At 55.4% G+C, this 19,159-nt stretch overlaps 2 protein-coding genes across 5 annotated transcripts in view; both read right to left on the minus strand.

Moving 5' to 3' along the window:
• The window catches only part of rrp1 (ribosomal RNA processing 1), a 428,065-nt gene extending 425,700 nt beyond the window's left edge, over nucleotides 1-2,365 (minus strand). The window contains exon 1 of one of the 4 annotated variants that reach the window (XM_086007333.1): nucleotides 2,138-2,364. In XM_086007333.1, coding sequence (XP_085863459.1) covers nucleotides 2,138-2,324 — 187 coding nt within the window. In that variant the 5' untranslated portion in view covers nucleotides 2,325-2,364. Of the gene's footprint in view, nucleotides 1-2,137 lie in introns of all 4 variants that reach the window. The other 3 variants (XM_086007332.1, XM_086007331.1, XM_086007334.1) reach the window with 3 other exon arrangements.
• A 9,675-nt stretch (nucleotides 2,366-12,040) lies between these two features.
• Nucleotides 12,041-19,159, minus strand: part of rsph1 (radial spoke head component 1) — a 28,443-nt gene continuing 21,324 nt past the window's right edge. Inside the window, exons 6-8 of the mRNA XM_086007335.1 lie at nucleotides 17,761-17,832; nucleotides 15,896-15,995; nucleotides 12,041-12,639 (exon numbers count right to left, since the gene is read on the minus strand). Coding sequence (XP_085863461.1) covers nucleotides 12,308-12,639; nucleotides 15,896-15,995; nucleotides 17,761-17,832 — 504 coding nt within the window. The 3' untranslated portion in view covers nucleotides 12,041-12,307. The remainder of the gene's footprint in view (nucleotides 12,640-15,895; nucleotides 15,996-17,760; nucleotides 17,833-19,159) is intronic.

A 19,159-nucleotide genomic window follows, 5' to 3' on the forward strand; every position in this document is an offset into this window, starting at 1 on the left:
CTCTCTCTCTCTCTCTCCCCCCCCCTCCCCCTCCCCCCTCGGGCCCTCTCTCTCTCCCCCCCCCCCCCCTCGGGCCCTCTCTCTTCCCCCCCCCCCCCCTCGGGCCCTCTCTCTCTCTCCCCCCCCCCTCGGGCCCTCTCTCTCTCTCCCCCCCCCCCTCGGGCCCTCTCTCTCTCTCCCCCCCCCCCCCCCCCTCGGGCCCTCTCTCTCTCTCCCCCCCCCCCCCCCTCGGGCCCTCTCTCTCTCTCTCCCCCCCCCCCCCCCTCGGGCCCTCTCTCTCTCTCCCCCCCCCTCCCCCCCCTCGGGCCCTCTCTCTCTCTCCCCCCCCCCCCCCCTCGGGCCCTCTCTCTCTCTCCCCCCCCCCCCCCCTCGGGCCCTCTCTCTCTCTCCTCCCCCCCCCCCCTCGGGCCCTCTCTCTCTCTCCCCCCCCCCCCCCTCGGGCCCTCTCTCTCTCTCTCCCCCCCCCCCCCCCTCGGGCCCTCTCTCTCTCTCTCCCCCCCCCCCCCCCTCGGGCCCTCTCTCTCTCTCCCCCCCCCCCCTCGGGCTCTCTCTCTCTCTCCCCCCCCCCCCCTCGGGCTCTCTCTCTCTCTCTCCCCCCCCCCCCTCGGGCTCTCTCTCTCTCTCTCTCCCCCCCCCCCCTCGGGCCCTCTCTCTCTCTCCCCCCCCCCCCCACCCCCTCGGGCTCTCTCTCTCTCTCTCCCCCCCCCCCCCCCTCGGCTCTCTCTCTCTCTCTCTCTCCCCCCCCCCCCCCCCTCGGTCTCTCTCTCTCTCTCTTCGCCCCCCCCCCCCCCCTCGGGCTCTCTCTCTCTCTCTCTCTCTCCCCCCCCCCCCTCGGGCCCTCTCTCTCTCTCCCCCCCCCCCCTCGGGCCCTCTCTCCCCCCCCCCCTCGGGCCCTCTCTCTCCCCCCCCCCCCCTCGGGCCCTCTCTCTCTCTCTCTCTCTCTCTCCCCACCCCCACCCCTCGGGCTCTCTCTCTCTCTCTCTCTCTCCCCACCCCCACCCCCTCGGGCTCTCTCTCTCTCTCTCTCCCCCCCACCCCCTCGGGCTCTCTCTCTCTCTCTCCCCCCCCCCCCCCCTCGGGCCCTCTCTCTCCCCCCCCCCTCTCCCCCCTCGGGCCCTCTCTCTCTCCCCCTCCCCCCCTCGGGCACTCTCTCTCTCCCCCTCCCCCCCTCGGGCACTCTCTCTCTCTCCCCCTCCCCCCCTCGGGCACTCTCTCTCTCTCCCCCTCCCCCCCTCGGGCACTCTCTCTCTCTCCCCCTCCCCCCCTCGGGCACTCTCTCTCTCCCCCTCCCCCCCTCGGGCACTCTCTCTCTCCCCCTCCCCCCCCTCGGGCACTCTCTCTCTCCCCCTCCCCCCCTCGGGCACTCTCTCTCTCCCCCTCCCCCCCTCGGGCACTCTCTCTCTCCCCCCCCCCCCCCTCGGGCACTCTCTCTCTCCCCCCCCCCCCCCTCGGGCCCTCTCTCTCTCTCCCCCCCCCCCCCCCCTCGGGCCCTCTCTCTCCCCCTCCCCCCCTCGGGCACTCTCTCTCTCCCCCCCCCTCGGGCCCTCTCTCTCTCCCCCCCCCCCTCGGGCCCTCTCTCTCTCTCCCCCCCCCCTCGGGCCCTCTCTCTCTCTCTCTCTCCCCCCCGGGCCCACACACTCCCCCCCCCGGGCCCACACTCTCTCTCCCCCCCCCGGGCCCACACTCACTCTCTCTCTCCCCCCCCCCGGGCCCACACTCACTCCTCTCTCTCCCCCCCCCCCCGGGCCCACACACTCTCTCTCCCCCCCCCGGGCCCACACTCACTCTCTCTCTCCCCCCCCCCCGGGCCCACACTCACTCTCTCTCTTCCCCCCCCCCCGGGCCCACACTCACTCTCTCTCTCCCCCCCCCCCCGGGCCCACACTCACTCTCTCTCTCCCCCCCCCCGGGCCCACACTCTCTCACTCTCACTCTCTCTCTCTCTCACTCTCACTCTCTCTCTCCCCCCCCCCCGGGCCCACACTCACTCTCTCTCTCTCCCCCCCCCCGGGCCCACACTCACTCTCTCTCTCCCCCCCTTTAGTCACTGCCATGGCAACGCACGTGTGAGGCCTAGGCCGCCTGGCTTGACACCGAGGCCTAAGGCCAAGCCGGGAGGCAGGCGGGCGCCCGTTACCTGAGGGGCGCAGCGAGCGGGCGCTGAGGTACCGCCGCAGCTTCCTGACGGCTCGGTCTCGGAAGCGCTTGTCGTTGGAGGCGAGCCGCTGGGCGAACTGGCTCTCGGCGGTGGCCATGGCGGGCCGGGGAATGCTGGGAAAGCGGAGGAGCAGACCGCCGCGCATGCGCACTGCCCGCGTCACCATGGCGACGGGCCCGCGTCAGCCCCGGCCTGCCTTCACTCGACAATGCCCAATGGCGCTTTACAGCCTCGGACTCAACATCGAGTTCAACTATTTCAGATCATAACCACGGCCCCTGTTACATTTTTACTTATATTTTTTTCCACCCCTTTTTTTTGGGTCTTCCCTCCCCCCCCTTTCCTTTTGTTTCTCTCTCTCCCACATGGCAGCTGTCCCTCATTCTGCCAGAACACTTCACACCTAATCTCAGCCGTCTCTTGTCTCCACTGTCCTATTACCATCTGGTCTAGTTTTGAATACCTCTTAATGTCTCTTTTACTTCTTTTGTTCTATCGCAGCCCTGCCTTCGATCTATTTTGTTTCCTTTCCAGTTTTGAAAAAGGGTTTTGACCCGAAATGTCAACTCTAATTTCTCTCCCCGGATGTTGCCTGGCCTGCTGAGTTTTTCCAGCATTTTCTGTTGTTATTTTGGATTTCCAGCATCTGCAGTATTTTGCTATCCCCCAATGGCACTGCTGGTGTAGGACAAACACTGGCACCTTGTCCTACATTAAAGGCACTGTATAATGTTTATTATTCATTCCCGGGATGTGGGCGTCGCTGGCAAGGCCAGCATTTATTGCCCATCCCTAATTGCCCTTGAGAAGGTGGTGGTGAGCCGCCTTCTTGAACCGCTGCAGTCCATGTGGTGAAGGTGCTCCCACAGTGCCGTTAGGGAGGGTGTTCCAGGATTTTGACCCAGCAACAATGAAGGATCGGCGATATATTTCTAAGTCAGGATGGTGTGTGACTTGGAGGGGAACTTGGAGGTGGTGGTGTTCCCATGCGCCTGCTGCCCTTGTCCTTCTAGGTGGAAGAGGTCGCAGGTTTGGGAGGTGCTGCCGAAGAAGCCTTGCTCAGCATCCTGTAGATCGGTGGTGGGTAAAATATGGCCCGCGGGTCGTATCCAGCCTGCTGGACCTCGAGCAGCACATTCATCCGAGTCTCCCGAAGAGAGCTCGCTCAGGGTTACTGCGGCCTGGGAGAAGGCTGCAGATCTGCATCCCTTTTGTGTCTTGAATGTCAGTCTCCAGCTTTCTCCCGCTCTAGCTCCATGAACCACTTTTCTAAAACCGACCAAATCCACCATTCATTGCTGGTTGGTGGGGGCACTGCAGCCCATGCCCACTATACACTCCTCCGTGGAGTCATGGCTGCTCATCACAACGACTCAGTTTTACCGAAGAAAGAGACCGGCATTGCATCTTTCCTCTCCCGGAACTCCCAACCCTGAACTCTCCCCACACTGAACCCTGAACTCTCCCCACACTGAACCCTGGAACTCTCCCCACACTGAACCCTGGAACTCTCCCCACACTGAACCCTGGAACTCTCCCCACACTGAACCCTGGAACTCTCCCCACACTGAACCCTGGAACTCTCCCCACACTGAACCCTGGAACTCTCCCCACACTGAACCCTGGAACTCTCCCCACACTGAACCCTGGAACTCTCCCCACACTGAACCCTGGAACTCTCCCCACACTGAACCCTGGAACTCTCCCCACACTGAACCCTGGAACTCTCCCCACACTGAACCCTGGAACTCACCCCACACTGAGCCCTGAACTCACCCCACACTGAGCCCTGAACTCACCCCACACTGAACCCTGAACTCACCCCACACTGAACCCTAGAATCTCCCCACAATGAACCCTGAACCCACCCCACACTGAGCCCTGAACTCACCCCACACTGAACCCTGAACTCACCCACACCAAGCCCTGAACTCACCCTACAATGAACCCTGAACTCACCCCACACTGACCCCTGAACTCACCCCCCACACTGAACCCTGAACTCACCCCACACTGAACCCTGAACTCACCCCACACTGAACCCTGAACTCTCCCCACACTGAACCCTGAACTCTCCCCACACTGAACCCTGGAACTCTCCCCACACTGAACCCTGGAACTCTCCCCACACTGAACCCTGGAACTCTCCCCACACTGAACCCTGGAACTCTCCCCACACTGAACCCTGAACTCACCCCACACTGAGCCCTGAACTCACCCCACACTGAACCCTAGAATCTCCCCACAATGAACCCTGAACTCACCCCACACTGAACCCTGAACTCACCCCACACTGAACCCTGAACTCGCCCCACACTGAACCCTGAACTCTCCCCACACTGAACCCTGAACTCTCCCCACACTGAACCCTGGAACTCTCCCCACACTGAACCCTGGAACTCTCCCCACACTGAACCCTGGAACTCTCCCCACACTGAACCCTGGAACTCTCCCCACACTGAACCCTGAACTCACCCCACACTGAGCCCTGAACTCACCCCACACTGAGCCCTGAACTCACCCCACACTGAACCCTAGAATCTCCCCACAATGAACCCTGAACTCACCCCACACTGAGCCCTGAACTCACCCCACACTGAACCCTGAACTCACCCACACCAAGCCCTGAACTCACCCCACACTGAACCCTGAACTCACCCCACACTGACCCCTGAACTCACCCCCCACACTGAACCCTGAACTCACCCCACACTGAACCCTGAACTCTCCCCACACTGAACCCTGAACTCACCCCACACTGAACCCTGAACTCACCCCACAGAGCCCTGAACTCACCCCACACCGAGCCCTGAACTCACCCCACACTGAGCCCTGAACTCACCCCACACTGAGCCCTGAACTCACCCCACACTCCCAGCCCTGAACTCACCCCACACTGAACCCTGAACTCTCCCCACACTGAACCCTGAACTCACCCCACACTGAACCCTGAACTCACCCCACAGAGCCCTGAACTCACCCCACACCGAGCCCTGAACTCACCCCACACTGAGCCCTGAACTCACCCCACACTGAGCCCTGAACTCACCCCACACTCCCAGCCCTGAACTCACCCCACAATGAACCCTGAACTCACCCCACACTCCCAGCCCTGAACTCACCCCACACTCCCAGCCCTGAACTCACCCCACACTCCCAGCCCTAAACTCACCCCACATTCCGAGCCCTGAACCCACCCACACTGTGCCCTGAACTCACCCCACACTGAACCCTGAACTCACCCCACACTGAACCCTGAACTCACCCCACACTGAGCCCTGAACTCACCCCACACTCCCAGCCCTGAACTCACCCCACACTGTGCCCTGAACTCACCCCACACTCCCAGCCCTGAACTCACCCCACACTCCCAGCCCTGAACTCACCCACACTGTGCCCTGAACTCACCCCACACTCCCAGCCCTGAACTCACCCCACACTGTGCCCTGAACTCACCCCACAACCCGATTCCTCGACAAACCCCACCCAAAACCCTGATGACTTAGTTTTACCGAAGAGACCGGCGCTGTGTCTTTCCTCTCCCACGCATCTTCGGGGGAATATTAGTGTGCGGCCCTCAACAGCTCACCAAAAATTATTAAGCGGCCCTCCAGCCCAAATGATTGCCCACCCCTGCTGTAGATAGTGCACACTGCAGACATGGAGAGGGTGGATGTTTATCCTAATCCCCTTTTTTAAACAAGGGTGTAAACATTTGCAATCCACCAGTCGTTTGGCACCACCCCTGCTTCTAAGGATTGTAATACAAGCTAAATGGTACAATTTTAAGGGGGTGGAAGAACAGAGAGACCTGGGTGTGTTTGTGCACAAATCTTTGAAGGTGGCAGGCAGGTTAACAAAGCAATTAATGAAGCATATGGGATCCTGGGCTTTCTAAATTGAAGCATAAAGTACAAAAGCCAGGAAGTTAGGCTAAACCTTTATAAAACACTAGTTCGGCCCCAGCTGGAGTATTGAGTCCAATTCTGGGCACCACACTTTAGGAAAAGATCTGAAATTTTAAGAGACAATAATCCAGGACAAAACTCATTGTCACTAGGAAAAATATGGGTTAATAAATGACAGCCAACATAGATTTGTTAAAGGCAAATCATGTTTTACTAACTTGATTGAGTTCTTTGATGAAGTAACGGGGAGGGTTGATGAGGATAGTGCCGTTGATGTGTAGAAGGACTTTCAAAAGACATTTGATGAAGTGCCACATAATAGACTTGTAAGCAAAATTGAAGCCCATGAGATTAAAGGGATATGGATTTGGATATGGATTTGGCTAAGGGACAGAAAGCGGAGAGTAGTGGTGAACGGTTGTTTTTCAGACTGGAGGGAAGTGTACAGTGGTGTCTCCCCAGGGACATGTATTAAGACCACTGTTCTGTTGATATATATATATTATTAATGACTTGGACTTGGGTATACAGGGCATAATTTCAAAGTTTGCAGATGACACAAAACTCAGAAATGTAGTAAACAGTGAGGAAAATAGTAACAGACTTCAGGAGGCACAGACAGACTGGTGAAATGGGCAGACACATAGCAGATTAAATTAATTGCAAAGAAGTGTGAAGTGATGCATTTTGGAAGGAAAGGCAATATAAACTAAATGGTACAATTTTAAATGGGGTGCAGGTACAGAGAGACCTGGGAGATTACGTACACAAATCTTTGTTGGTAGCAGGACAAGTTGCAAAGGTTGTTAAAAATACATATGGGATCTTTGGCTTTATTAATAGAGGCATAGAGTACAAAAGCAAGTAAATCATGCTAAACATTTAGGGGGAAAAATTCGGTTGATTAGCGCCTCCTTTTAGCGCTGTAAGAGCGCAAAGCAACTAGCGCCCGGGCGCGGCGATGTTTGCACCGCTCGCGAAATTGACCAGACATTTTGCGGTGGCGCTAAACACTAACGCCACGATCTCCTGCACCCGCAGATCGTGACGTCAGTCAAGCGTGCAACATCCCAGTAGCGCCCTGGACCGGATATTGAGTGGCGCCCCCTGCCTTTCCGCCTGCCGCTAGCAATGACAGGTAGAGGGGAACATTTTGCAGTAGGGAAGGGACTGGGGGAGCGCTATTTAAAGGCGGCCTCTTCCTGCCTTTTTTTGTTGACGACATTTTTGCACCACGCATTCTGAGAGAGAGAGAGACTTCTGGAGAGAAGGAGTTTTGCGTACTGAGCAGCACTTTGCAGGTTCTTTTTGATTTGACCTTCCTTGCATCGATTTAGAAGCAACTATGGGGGCTGCACTTATTCAAGGCGTCGTCCTGCACCTGCAGAATCAGAGGCATCAGAGATGCAGAGAGAGAGTGGCAAACATGGCCAGAGGGAGGAGGGCAGGCCTCTGCACAGGAGACCTTACCGTCCCAGGGTATTCCAGGAGCAATTCTCCTACATTCATTTGTCTGAGGAGCAGTGTTTGTGAAGGCTGTGCTTCAGCAAGGAGGTGGTCACTGAGCTCTGCCACAACCAGATCTGCAGCCTCAACTGAGGCCCAGGACGTCTCTGTCGGTGGCAGTGAAGGTGACAGTGGCTCTGAATTTTTATGTCAGCGGCTCCTTTCAAGTATCTACTGGGGACATCGCCAATATCTCCCTGTTCGCTGTCCATCACTGTATCCGGGAGGTGACAAATGCCTTGTATAAAAGGAGATGCCAGTACATCTCTTTCCCCATGACCTAGGCCAAACAGCATGAATGCGCACGTGGCTTTGCTAGGATAGCGGGCTTCCCCCTGGTGCAGGACGCCATTGGCTGCACGCATGTGGCATTGTGGGCACCGCATGAAAATGCAGAGGTTTTCCAAAACCGCAAGGGCTACCACTCCTTAAATGTGACCACAGACAGCTCATACTCGCCGTCAATGCCCGCTATCCTGGCAGCAGCCACGATGCTTGCATCCTGCGCCAGACTGGTGTGCCAGACCTTTTCCAGGCACCGCATCACCCAAGTGGTTGGCTCCTCGGGGACAAGGGTTATCCACTCTGCACCTGGCTGATGACACCGTTCCGTAACCCCAACACCCCTGCCAAGCTGCGGTACAATGAGAGCCATCTCGCCACCAGGAACATAATTGAGCAGACGATCGGCGTGCTCAAGCAACGGTTCCGCTGTCTGGACCACTCAGGAGGAGCCCTGCAGTACTCTCCTGATCAAGTCTCCCTCTTCATAGTTGTATGCTGCATGCTTCACAACCTGGCAATCCTGAGGACCCAGCCAATGCCACCAGGGATTGGTGCACCACCACCTGAGGAGGAGGAGGAGGTGGAAGAGGAGGAAGAGGAGGATGATTGTTACGTCCGTGTATAATAAGATACAGACTGCAGCAGAAACGGTACAACAGGTGTTTACTCAACGTGGCTCACAGTTGAACTGATCTGTACAGATTACTACTCAGGGCTATATACAGGTGTGGTCACTGCCGGTACTGCAGTATACATGAGCTGTAAAAGATAGTTCCCCACTTAAAGGTATATACATTACAATGATCAGCAGCAGCACCAAGGTGGGAGGGAGGCCCACAATGTTGCCACTGCAAGGGCCGTCTGTCAATGGCTGATAACAAGCCACTTCTAGGCCCCTACTCAGAAGATGGCTTCTGGCATGGAGAACAACATAATGGAAAGCAACCTGCACCCACTATAGCCGGCCAAAGCTGCAATGATTCCAAAGGCCAAAAATGTAATTTTTGAATACAACAACTTTTTTCTTTAACAAACTCTGTGTGTGTCATTTATTCAGGACAAACAATTAGGAACAAACACAACAAATCATGAATTAACAGAACTGGTTCTCACAAGCTGGAGAAAAACGCCAAAACAGTAAACAAATGCAGACGAACCTCGACCTTTACTACAAACATTCCCACCATTTATTTAGACCTCCTACTGTTTGCCCATCGAGGGTGATCTCCATCCCCTGCGCACTTCTCCCCTTCCCACCCTACTGCTCCTCCGTAATGGGGCCCCAGTGGCTGCAGCAAGGCTGGTGGAAGGCTGCTGAATGTCAGATGCTGAGACTACAGATGCCCTTGAAGGACGCCCTCGACCAGCTCTGGGCCTGGAGGTCCCGGCTGCAGACTGCACTAACTCTGCATGGGTGGCAGCAGTCTGGGCTGGCTGTGTTGCAGGCGGTGGCAAGTGCAATGGGGAAGTGACAGTGGTGGGAGCAGGAATGCTGTCATCTTGAGAGAGGACAGCACCTTCCTGCTCGACTGACGCATTGGCACTCCCACAAGGCAGTACCTCAGCATCCAGAGCAATCTGCTCGAGCACAGATTGCTGGCCTGCTGCGGCGCTGTGAGAGCCCCGGGGCAATGTGGCCGAACCAGCGATGATGGCAGCAGTCAGTGCTTGCGTTACATCAATCTGAGACTGCATGAGAGCAGTCAGAGATTAGATGTCAGCAGCCAGTGACTAAATTGCAGCACTAAGCAGTTGTGTTGTGTCCGCCTGTGCTGCAGCAGAGTGCTCCACACTCCTTGTCAGTCCATCAATGCTTTCGGGCACCCTTGCCATTGCACCCATGATCTCAGTGTGCATGCTCAAGGCCTGGCTATTCATTTCCGCAATGATGCGTTCCTCCTCTGCGTCCAGTGCAGCAGGACTCGCTTGCCTACTCGCCCTCCGGGGAGATGGCCCCCCGAGCTTCCCTACCCCCATGGCGTTACTGCAGCCCGCTGGTCCCGGAGCTTCATCCTCATCAGACCCTTTCTCCCTGCTCCCCTCCATGGAAGGTGTGGTCCCAGTGTGGGCATGGGCTCCCTCAGGAGACGCAGGCGCTGAGGCTCCAGCTTCCTCTTCCTCCTCGCCTGGGGCGTCGCTCCCACTGGTTGGTTGAGGGACAGGCTGCTCAGCTGGTGGTTCACTATCTGAAAGCAGGGAGGTACAAGAGTGGCTTTAGAGTGAGGACAGGGGGGCACTAAGGGAGCAAGAACTGGAGACATTTAGTAAGTTGGATTGAAAGTGTAAAAGGCTGGTGTTGTGAGGGGCAAGTGGAATGAGAGAGAAAGCTGATGAACTTACCATTGCTGTCCCCAAGGGTGTTGACCTCTCCAGTGGCCACAGCACCTATCACCTGGCTGGCAACGATCCTGTGCACGTGCGCCTCCAGATCGGTGAGGGTCTGCAGCTCAGCCGGCCCTCCACCCGTCCGTTGCTGCTGGCGCCTGTTGTGAGATAGCTTGGCCTGCAAGAAAAAGGACGGCATCTGAGTGAATGTGCAGCCATGTGCTTGCCTGATGTGCCTCCCATAGTTGAATAGCCCTTAATGTATGCAAGGTGTGGAATGTGCGTGTGTGTTTTATGAGATGGCCATAGGTCTTGGATGAGTGTTGGGCATTTGGGGTTTTTATACCCTCTAGGCACAGAGTGAAGTTGAGATGGAGGGATGGAGAGGTATTGAAAAGCAGCCACTCACCCTGACCACCCGAGTGAAGTCGTTGAACTTCTTCCGACATTGGGTGTGGGTCCTGGGCAACATGCTCCTGGAGGAGACGTGCTGAGCCACCTCCCTCCACATTCTATAATCGCGTGGCAATGGTCTCCTGCCACTCTGTGGGTAGAGTACTGACCTTCAGCGCTCCACTGCGCCAACCAGAGCCACCAAGGCCCGGTCGCTGAAGCGCTGCGCTCCTTCCCTGGGCCTCTCCATTGTTGGTTCCTGTAGAATTGAAGTACAGGTCTCTCCAGGCTGAGATTCAATACTGCAATGAGCAGGGTGTGGCTGGAGAGCAAGATCGACCCTCCCCTTTAAGAACTGGCCGGCGCCAGTGTGTCTGTGTTCCATTGCTGACTGACATCACATGAGCTTCGCCAGCACTCTGACGTAGCGCCTCGCTCCTCGGCGTTAGCACTTTAAGAGAGGTGTGTAGCGCCTGATTTAGCACTCCAATCACCTCCAGGGGCGATAGAAGCCAAGTTTGCAATCGGAGGTGATAATTAGTGGCAGGCGCTAAACTTTGCGCCCAGCCGATAATTGCGGCCCAAACGGGGCGAGACCGAATTTCTCCCCCTTAGAAATCACTGGTTGGGCCCCAGCTGGAGGATTGTGTCCGGTTCTGGGCACCGCACTTTAGGAAGGATGTCAAGACCTCAGAGAGGGTGCAGAGGAGATTTACTCGAATGGTTCCAGGGATGAGTGACTTCAGTTATGTGGATAGAGTGGAGAAGCTGGGGTTGTTCTCCTTAGAGCAGAGAAGGTTGAGAGGAAATTTGATAAAGGTGTTCAAAATCATGAAGGGTTTTGATTGAGGAAATAAAGAGAAACTGTTTCCACTGGCAGGATGGTCGGTAACCAGAGGACACAGATTTAAAGTAATTGGCAAAAGAACCAGAGGGGAGATGAGAATTTTTTTACGCGGCGAGTTGTTGTGATCTGGAATGCGCTGCCTGAAAGGGCGGTGGAAGCAGATTCAATAGGAACTTCCAAAAGGAAATTGGGTAAATACTGGAAAAGGAAAAATGTGCAGGGCTGTGGGGAAAGAGCAGGGGAGTGGGACTAATTGGAGAGCTCTTTCAAAGAGCCAGCACAGGCACGATGGGCTTTTATTCTCTCTGTCAAGGCTGGATTTGAGCCCAGAGGTGAACAGCCGTACAATAAGGAAGAGTGAGTTGCCGATGTTAAGATGAGTGACCTTTCGCTTGCTGCTTGCTAGGTGGAGTTCTGAAGTTGTGTGCTGAGCTCGCTCATTCCGTGTTTGTAACCAAGTACAGGAACTCTTAAGGTCCAGCTGAGAATGGTTCCAAAAAATATAGTTGGTTTAAATGCATAGGTGTATAATGGACTAACTGTGACACCAAGCTCTGTCTATTCATTCTGAGTAGCATTTACAAAGGAGTGGGATTTCTTTGCAATGACAATGAAACATTTCTAACAACCTTTATATCGAACATTTATTTTTGAGGAAATAAATTTAGATGGAATGATGAATCACACTACTGCATACACCCCAACCAGGAAACTTGTTCTCCTTGTTAAAAACAGCTTCAAGTCGCAATCTGCAGACCCAGTCACTGCTTCTTGTGTTGTCTATATTTTTAAGCTGATGTGAATCAGTCAGTATTTTCAGCCCGTGGGCTAGTGTTTTTCTGTAATTGGTGGTGCTCTCCGCCCAACTATCCTCTCTCCACAGCCTCAGTCTGCAAACTCCGCAGGTGGGGCCTCTGCCTCTGTCTCAGCACCTTCTGCTGCAGTGGGAAGTAATTCAGGGGCGTCTGTCTCAGGGACGTCCGTCGCTGGGGCGTCCGTCGCTGGGGCGTCCGTCGCTGGGGCGTCCGTCGCTGGGGCGTCTGTTGCTGGGACGTCTGTCGCAGGGGCGTCTGTCGCAGGGGCGTCCGTTGCTGGGACGTCTGTCTCAGGGGCGTCTGTCGCAGGGGCGTCCGTTGCTGGGACGTCTGTCTCAGGGACATCAGTGGCCTCTGTCTCATCGGCAGCCTGCTCATCAGCCTTTAGTTCAGCCTTGAATGCTGTAAGGGTAAAAGGAGACAGTTAAAAACTACAATTCCATTCCCATCTGGTTTGTGGTGGTAAAGACAAGAGCACAAGATGGTTCTCCTGGGCATTAGCAGGATACTGGGGTGCTAAGCTCAATCCCACACACTGGTTTAACAAGTTCATAAACTTTTAATGTTGCCCTGAGAATGGACATTTAATAAAATTACAATCAGGTCAGCATCTGGCCTCATCTCCACTGATGATTAGAAAATGGAAAAGTGGAGATCGGACGCTCAGTCTCCCCCGATTAGTCAATTCATCTGTTTAGTGGTGAGTTACTGCTGGGGAAAGAGGTGCAGGAACTCACCCTGGCAGTAATGTTGCCATCAAGGGGAGAATGTGGGCTGTGTTTTGGAGCAGGAAAAGGGAGAGAGGATGTGGGGTGACCTGGTGACACATGACCAACAAGCGCCAAATTAGAGCGTGAATGGAACTCACGCAATACTGGTGAGTTACGGTTAAATTCTCTGGCAGGGGGCTCGCGGTTATTATACAGGACTAGTAGCCTAGAACTTATAACTTCCAAACACACCATAGCACATTATGAAATTTAATTCAATAACTCTGGCAATATTTGGATATCAGAAAGATAACCACGAAAGCTGCTGGGTTGTTGTTAAAAATCCAAGTAATGTCCTTCAGGGAAGGGATCCTGCCACATCTAACCCCAGCCCCACATTACACAGGGGACTCAATGCTCTCAGGCTAGGGATCCTGCCACATCTAACCCCAGCCCCACATTACACAGGGGACTCAATGCTCTCAGGCTAGGGATCCTGCCACATCTAACCCCAGCCCCACATTACACAGGGGACTCAATGCTCTCAGGCTAGGGATCCTGCCACATCTAACCCCAGCCCCACATTACACAGGGGACTCAATGCTCTCAGGGAAGGGATCCTGCCACATCTAACCCCAGCCCCACATTACACAGGGGACTCAATGCTCTCAGGGAAGGGATCCTGCCACATCTAACCCCAGCCCCACATTACACAGGGGACTCAATGCTCTCAGGGAAGGGATCCTGCCACATCTAACCCCAGCCCCACATTACACAGGGGACTCAATGCTCTCAGGCTAGGGATCCTGCCACATCTAACCCCAGCCCCACATTACACAGGGGACTCAATGCTCTCAGGCTAGGGATCCTGCCACATCTAACCCCAGCCCCACATTACACAGGGGACTCAATGCTCTCAGGCTAGGGATCCTGCCACATCTAACCCCAGCCCCACATTACACAGGGGACTCAATGCTCTCAGGCTAGGGATCCTGCCACATCTAACCCCAGCCCCACATTACACAGGGGACTCAATGCTCTCAGGGAAGGGATCCTGCCACATCTAACCCCAGCCCCACATTACACAGGGGACTCAATGCTCTCAGGCTAGGGATCCTGCCACATCTAACCCCAGCCCCACATTACACAGGGGACTCAATGCTCTCAGGGAAGGGATCCTGCCACATCTAACCCCAGCCCCACATTACACAGGGGACTCAATGCTCTCAGGCTAGGGATCCTGCCACATCTAACCCCAGCCCCACATTACACAGGGGACTCAATGCTCTCAGGCTAGGGATCCTGCCACATCTAACCCCAGCCCCACATTACACAGGGGACTCAATGCTCTCAGGCTAGGGATCCTGCCACATCTAACCCCAGCCCCACATTACACAGGGGACTCAATGCTCTCAGGCTAGGGATCCTGCCACATCTAACCCCAGCCCCACATTACACAGGGGACTCAATGCTCTCAGGCTAGGGATCCTGCCACATCTAACCCCAGCTCCACATTACACAGGGGACTCAATGCTCTCAGGCTAGGGATCCTGCCACATCTAACCCCAGCTCCACATTACACAGGGGACTCAATGCTCTCAGGCTAGGGATCCTGCCACATCTAACCCCAGCCCCACATTACACAGGGGACTCAATGCTCTCAGGCTAGGGATCCTGCCACATCTAACCCCAGCCCCACATTACACAGGGGACTCAATGCTCTCAGGCTAGGGATCCTGCCACATCTAACCCCAGCCCCACATTACACAGGGGACTCAATGCTCTCAGGCTAGGGATCCTGCCACATCTAACCCCAGCCCCACATTACACAGGGGACTCAATGCTCTCAGGGAAGGGATCCTGCCACATCTAACCCCAGCCCCACATTACACAGGGGACTCAATGCTCTCAGGCTAGGGATCCTGCCACATCTAACCCCAGCCCCACATTACACAGGGGACTCAATGCTCTCAGGCTAGGGATCCTGCCACATCTAACCCCAGCCCCACATTACACAGGGGACTCAATGCTCTCAGGCTAGGGATCCTGCCACATCTAACCCCAGCCCCACATTACACAGGGGACTCAATGCTCTCAGGCTAGGGATCCTGCCACATCTAACCCCAGCCCCACATTACACAGGGGACTCAATGCTCTCAGGCTAGGGATCCTGCCACATCTAACCCCAGCCCCACATTACACAGGGGACTCAATGCTCTCAGGGAAGGGATCCTGCCACATCTAACCCCAGCTCCACATTACACAGGGGACTCAATGCTCTCAGGCTAGGGATCCTGCCACATCTAACCCCAGCCCCACATTACACAGGGGACTCAATGCTCTCAGGCTAGGGATCCTGCCACATCTAACCCCAGCCCCACATTACACAGGGGACTCAATGCTCTCAGGCTAGGGATCCTGCCACATCTAACCCCAGCCCCACATTACACAGGGGACTCAATGCTCTCAGGCTAGGGATCCTGCCACATCTAACCCCAGCTCCACATTACACAGGGGACTCAATGCTCTGAGGGAAGGGATCCTGCCACATCTAACCCCAGCCCCACATTACACAGGGGACTCAATGCTCTCAGGGTAACCAGGGATGGGCAATAAATATTGTCTTATCAGCATCACGCACACCCCAAGAACAGATAACAAACACCCCCAAGTCTGTCCCACGCACATTACTAGGGAGGCATCAGTTTGGATCACCAGATATAGTGTCACTCTCATAGACACTGCTTCATCCCAGGTGAGTGTCCCGGTGTCGAGATGATTGCTTGATCCCCTGTCACTGCTCCCTGATTTGGCACATCCTCTCTCCTGTTCACCCTGAATTCCCTACTGGATTTACTTGATTCAGGCAGACGTCACACATCCACCTAAGGTGCAATTGCTGGTGTGTGTGCAGAGCCAGGCCTGCCATTGAGGCCCACTGGACTCACTTGGGGAGTACAATGTCAATCCGGAGAGCTTCTCTGCTTTCCATTTCAGGGTGGTCACAGTGACAGGTTCTTCCTCCTCCATCTCTTCTTCAGTCTTGTCCTGCCGCAGAGATCAATAATAGCTTCAGTAACATCCCACGCTCAGTAATGTATATGGATAGCCTGCTGTCTGTATCCTATCCTACACCAAGCCCCGCTCAACCATCACCCTATCGTTCCTGACCTATGTTGGCTCCCAGTCCACCAATCCCTCCAATTTAAAATTCTCAAACTTGTGCTTAAATCCCTTCATGGCTTTGCTCCTTCTGATCTCTGTAACCTCCTCCAACCCTGCAACCCACACGCCAAACTCGCCGTTCCTCTGACTCAGGCTCACACACATACTTTCCAGCAGTGGTCACTGGAGCACAAGCAGAAATGGGATCCCTGGGTGGCATTCCCTCCCTAGACCTGGGGCACTAAACATGCCATGGCTGAGATTAGTGAACTCTACACAGACTGGGTATCAAGCTGGAGATCTTCCCTATTTGTACCCGTAGAGATATCACTGCGGGACTGGTTTCGGGAGCAGCCGGGTGAAATGTGAACAATCTGGGCCTGAGGATTCCCCACACAAGGGAAGGCCAGAGCTGGTCCAGTGCATTCAAATAGAAACCAACTTCTGGACATCGCACATGTGGACATCGGGCGAGGGCAGGGTTCTGCTGGGCTTCCATTGGGCGAGGGCAGGGTTCTGCTGGGCTTTCATTGGGCGAGGGCAGGGTTCTGCTGGGCTTTCATCGGGAGAGGGCAGGGTTCTGCTGGGCTTACATTGGGCGAGGGCAGGGTTCTGCTGGGCTTACATTGGGCGAGGGCAGGGTTCTGCTGGGCTTTCATCCAGCCAGCAGTGAAGGAGCAGAGAGTACAGAGAGCCGAGGTGGAGGTTGAAGGGTGGAATGTGAGCCACATTAGTGCACACCTGCCTTGTTGGTGTGGAGCTCCTTGACATTGCAGCTTGCTCTAAACAACCGCAATCACCCCTCCCTCCCGTGTATCAGTGACTCATGCAACATGCAAGAAACACAGTGAGCAACACTGCAACCAATCACATGCTGCACTGGCCTTGGTCAAAATCAAAGGGCCTGTGGTGAGTGGGCTCAAGGTAGCCGAGCTGGAAGCTGCTCCCTTCAAACTCCTCCTACTGCTCTCATCACAAACCTGGCAACCAGGTAAGCTGCATTAAGCGAAGATACATTCCCCACGTGACCCTGATTAAAATTCACCATAATGCTGCCGGTGTCCCCGCCCTCGCTCACTGCCAGTGTCCCCGCCCTCGCTCACTGCCAGTGTCCCCGCCCTCGCTCACTGCCAGTGTCCCCGCCCTCGCTCACTGCCAGTGTCCCCGCCCTCGCTCACTGCCAGTGTCCCCGCCCTCGCTCACTGCCGGTGTTCCCGCCCTCGCTCACTGCCGGTGTCCCCGCCCTGCTCACTGCCGGTGTCCCCGCCCTCACTGCCGGTGTTCCCGCCATCGCTCACTGCCGGTGTCCCCGCCCTCACTGCCGGTGTCCCCGCCCTGCTCACTGCCGGTGTCCCCGCCCTGCTCACTGCCGGTGTCCCCGCCCTGCTCACTGCCGGTGTCCCCGCCCTCACTGCCGGTGTCCCCGCCCTCGCTCACTGCCAGCCTCCTGACTTGGAGTTGTGTGTTTACACCATGGACTCGTTTAATTTCCCGATCCTCTTCATAACACGTCACTGGACAACACGAGACACTAACTGACCCAAGGCCACATGTAGTGGCAACTGTGCATATCACTGGTGAGTCCCAGCTGCAATTACTTAGCTTTGCCATGGAATGCTGTCAGCTACCTGTCCTCCCTGGGATTTACCTGTTCGATCTGAAGATATTCACCGTGCTGCTCACAGCCAAAGTCAAAAACGTATTTCCCTGGACCTGTAGGCTGCAGAAATGAAGCAAAAGATATCTTAGTGAACTCAACAAAGTATTACAAAGTTACGTAGAATTTACAGCACCGAAACAGGCCATTTGGCCTAACAGCTCCGAGCCAGTGTTTCTGCTCCACACGAGCCTCCTCCCAATCTACTTCATCTCACTCTATCAGCATTGTAGTGTATGTACCTTTAAGGGGAGAACTACTTTTTACAGCTCCTGTATACTGTAGTACCGGCAGTGACCACACCTGTCTATAAACCCTGAGTAGGGATCTGTACTGTTAGTTTTAGAGTAACCCTCATCCAGTAAACACCTGCTGATTGTTCCTCTGCAGTCTCTGTCTATTTATTGAAGGACACCATACATCAAGATTCACAGATTTAACATTGGCGACGAGTCAATTCGAACCTCCCTGCAACTCTGCAGAAGAAGGCCGATTCCAGGGGCACGGGCGTCGACCATCCGGTGGAGACTCCAGCGAGACAGGCTGGCTGCAGGTACGGCGCAGACCTTTCCTGGACGGCGGCGGCTGGAGCCGACCAACGGCACAGGGGAAGGCCGAGCAGCGTTGACGGGGTAAGAGAGAGGGTAAAGCGCACAGGGCGCAGCCGGGGTTGAAGACTGAGCGGCGTCAACGAGAGAGGCGCGCAGGAAAACGTGCAGAGCGCGGCCGGCGTTCAAGGACTGAGCAGCGTCCGCGGGGGGGGGGGGAAGAAAGGAAAGCGCGGGAGACGCCATTTGAGCCGCAGCGGAGAAGAAGGGAGAGCGCGGGAGACGCCATTTTTGAGCCGCAGCGGAGAAGAAGGGAGAGCGCGGGAGACGCCATTTTTGAGCCGCAGCGGAGAAGAAGGGAGAGCGCGGGAGACGCCATTTTGAGCCACAGCGGAGAAGAAGGGAGAGCGCGGGAGATGCCATTTTTAGCCAGTCTAACCACACCCAGGGATGCCGAAGAGTGGCAGTGTCACAGCGTTCGACAATGAAGTCGAAGATTGGGCGACATATGTAGAACGCATAGAAGTGTACTGCAAGGCGAATGAAGTGCCAGATGCCAGGAAAGCACTGGTATTGTTGAATTCCATGGGTGCAAAAACGTATGGCTTACTGCGAAACCGAGTAACCCCAGAGAAGCCAGTGGAAAAGGATTTTGAAAGCATAGTGGCAATCCTACAGGACCACTTAAACCCCACACCGCTGCTGATTGCAGAAAGATTTAAGTTTCACAAAAGGAACCAGCATAAAGACGAAAGTAATGCTGAGTATTTAACGGAACTGCGCAAGCTATCGAAACACTGCCAGTTTGGAACGGGACTAGCAATCCTTTAAGGGACAAGTTT

The sequence above is a fragment of the Somniosus microcephalus genome, chromosome 14 (genome assembly GCF_052327205.1).
Source record: "Somniosus microcephalus isolate GS21.2 chromosome 14, FLI_Smic_1.0, whole genome shotgun sequence".
Lineage (NCBI taxonomy): Eukaryota > Metazoa > Chordata > Chondrichthyes > Squaliformes > Somniosidae > Somniosus > Somniosus microcephalus.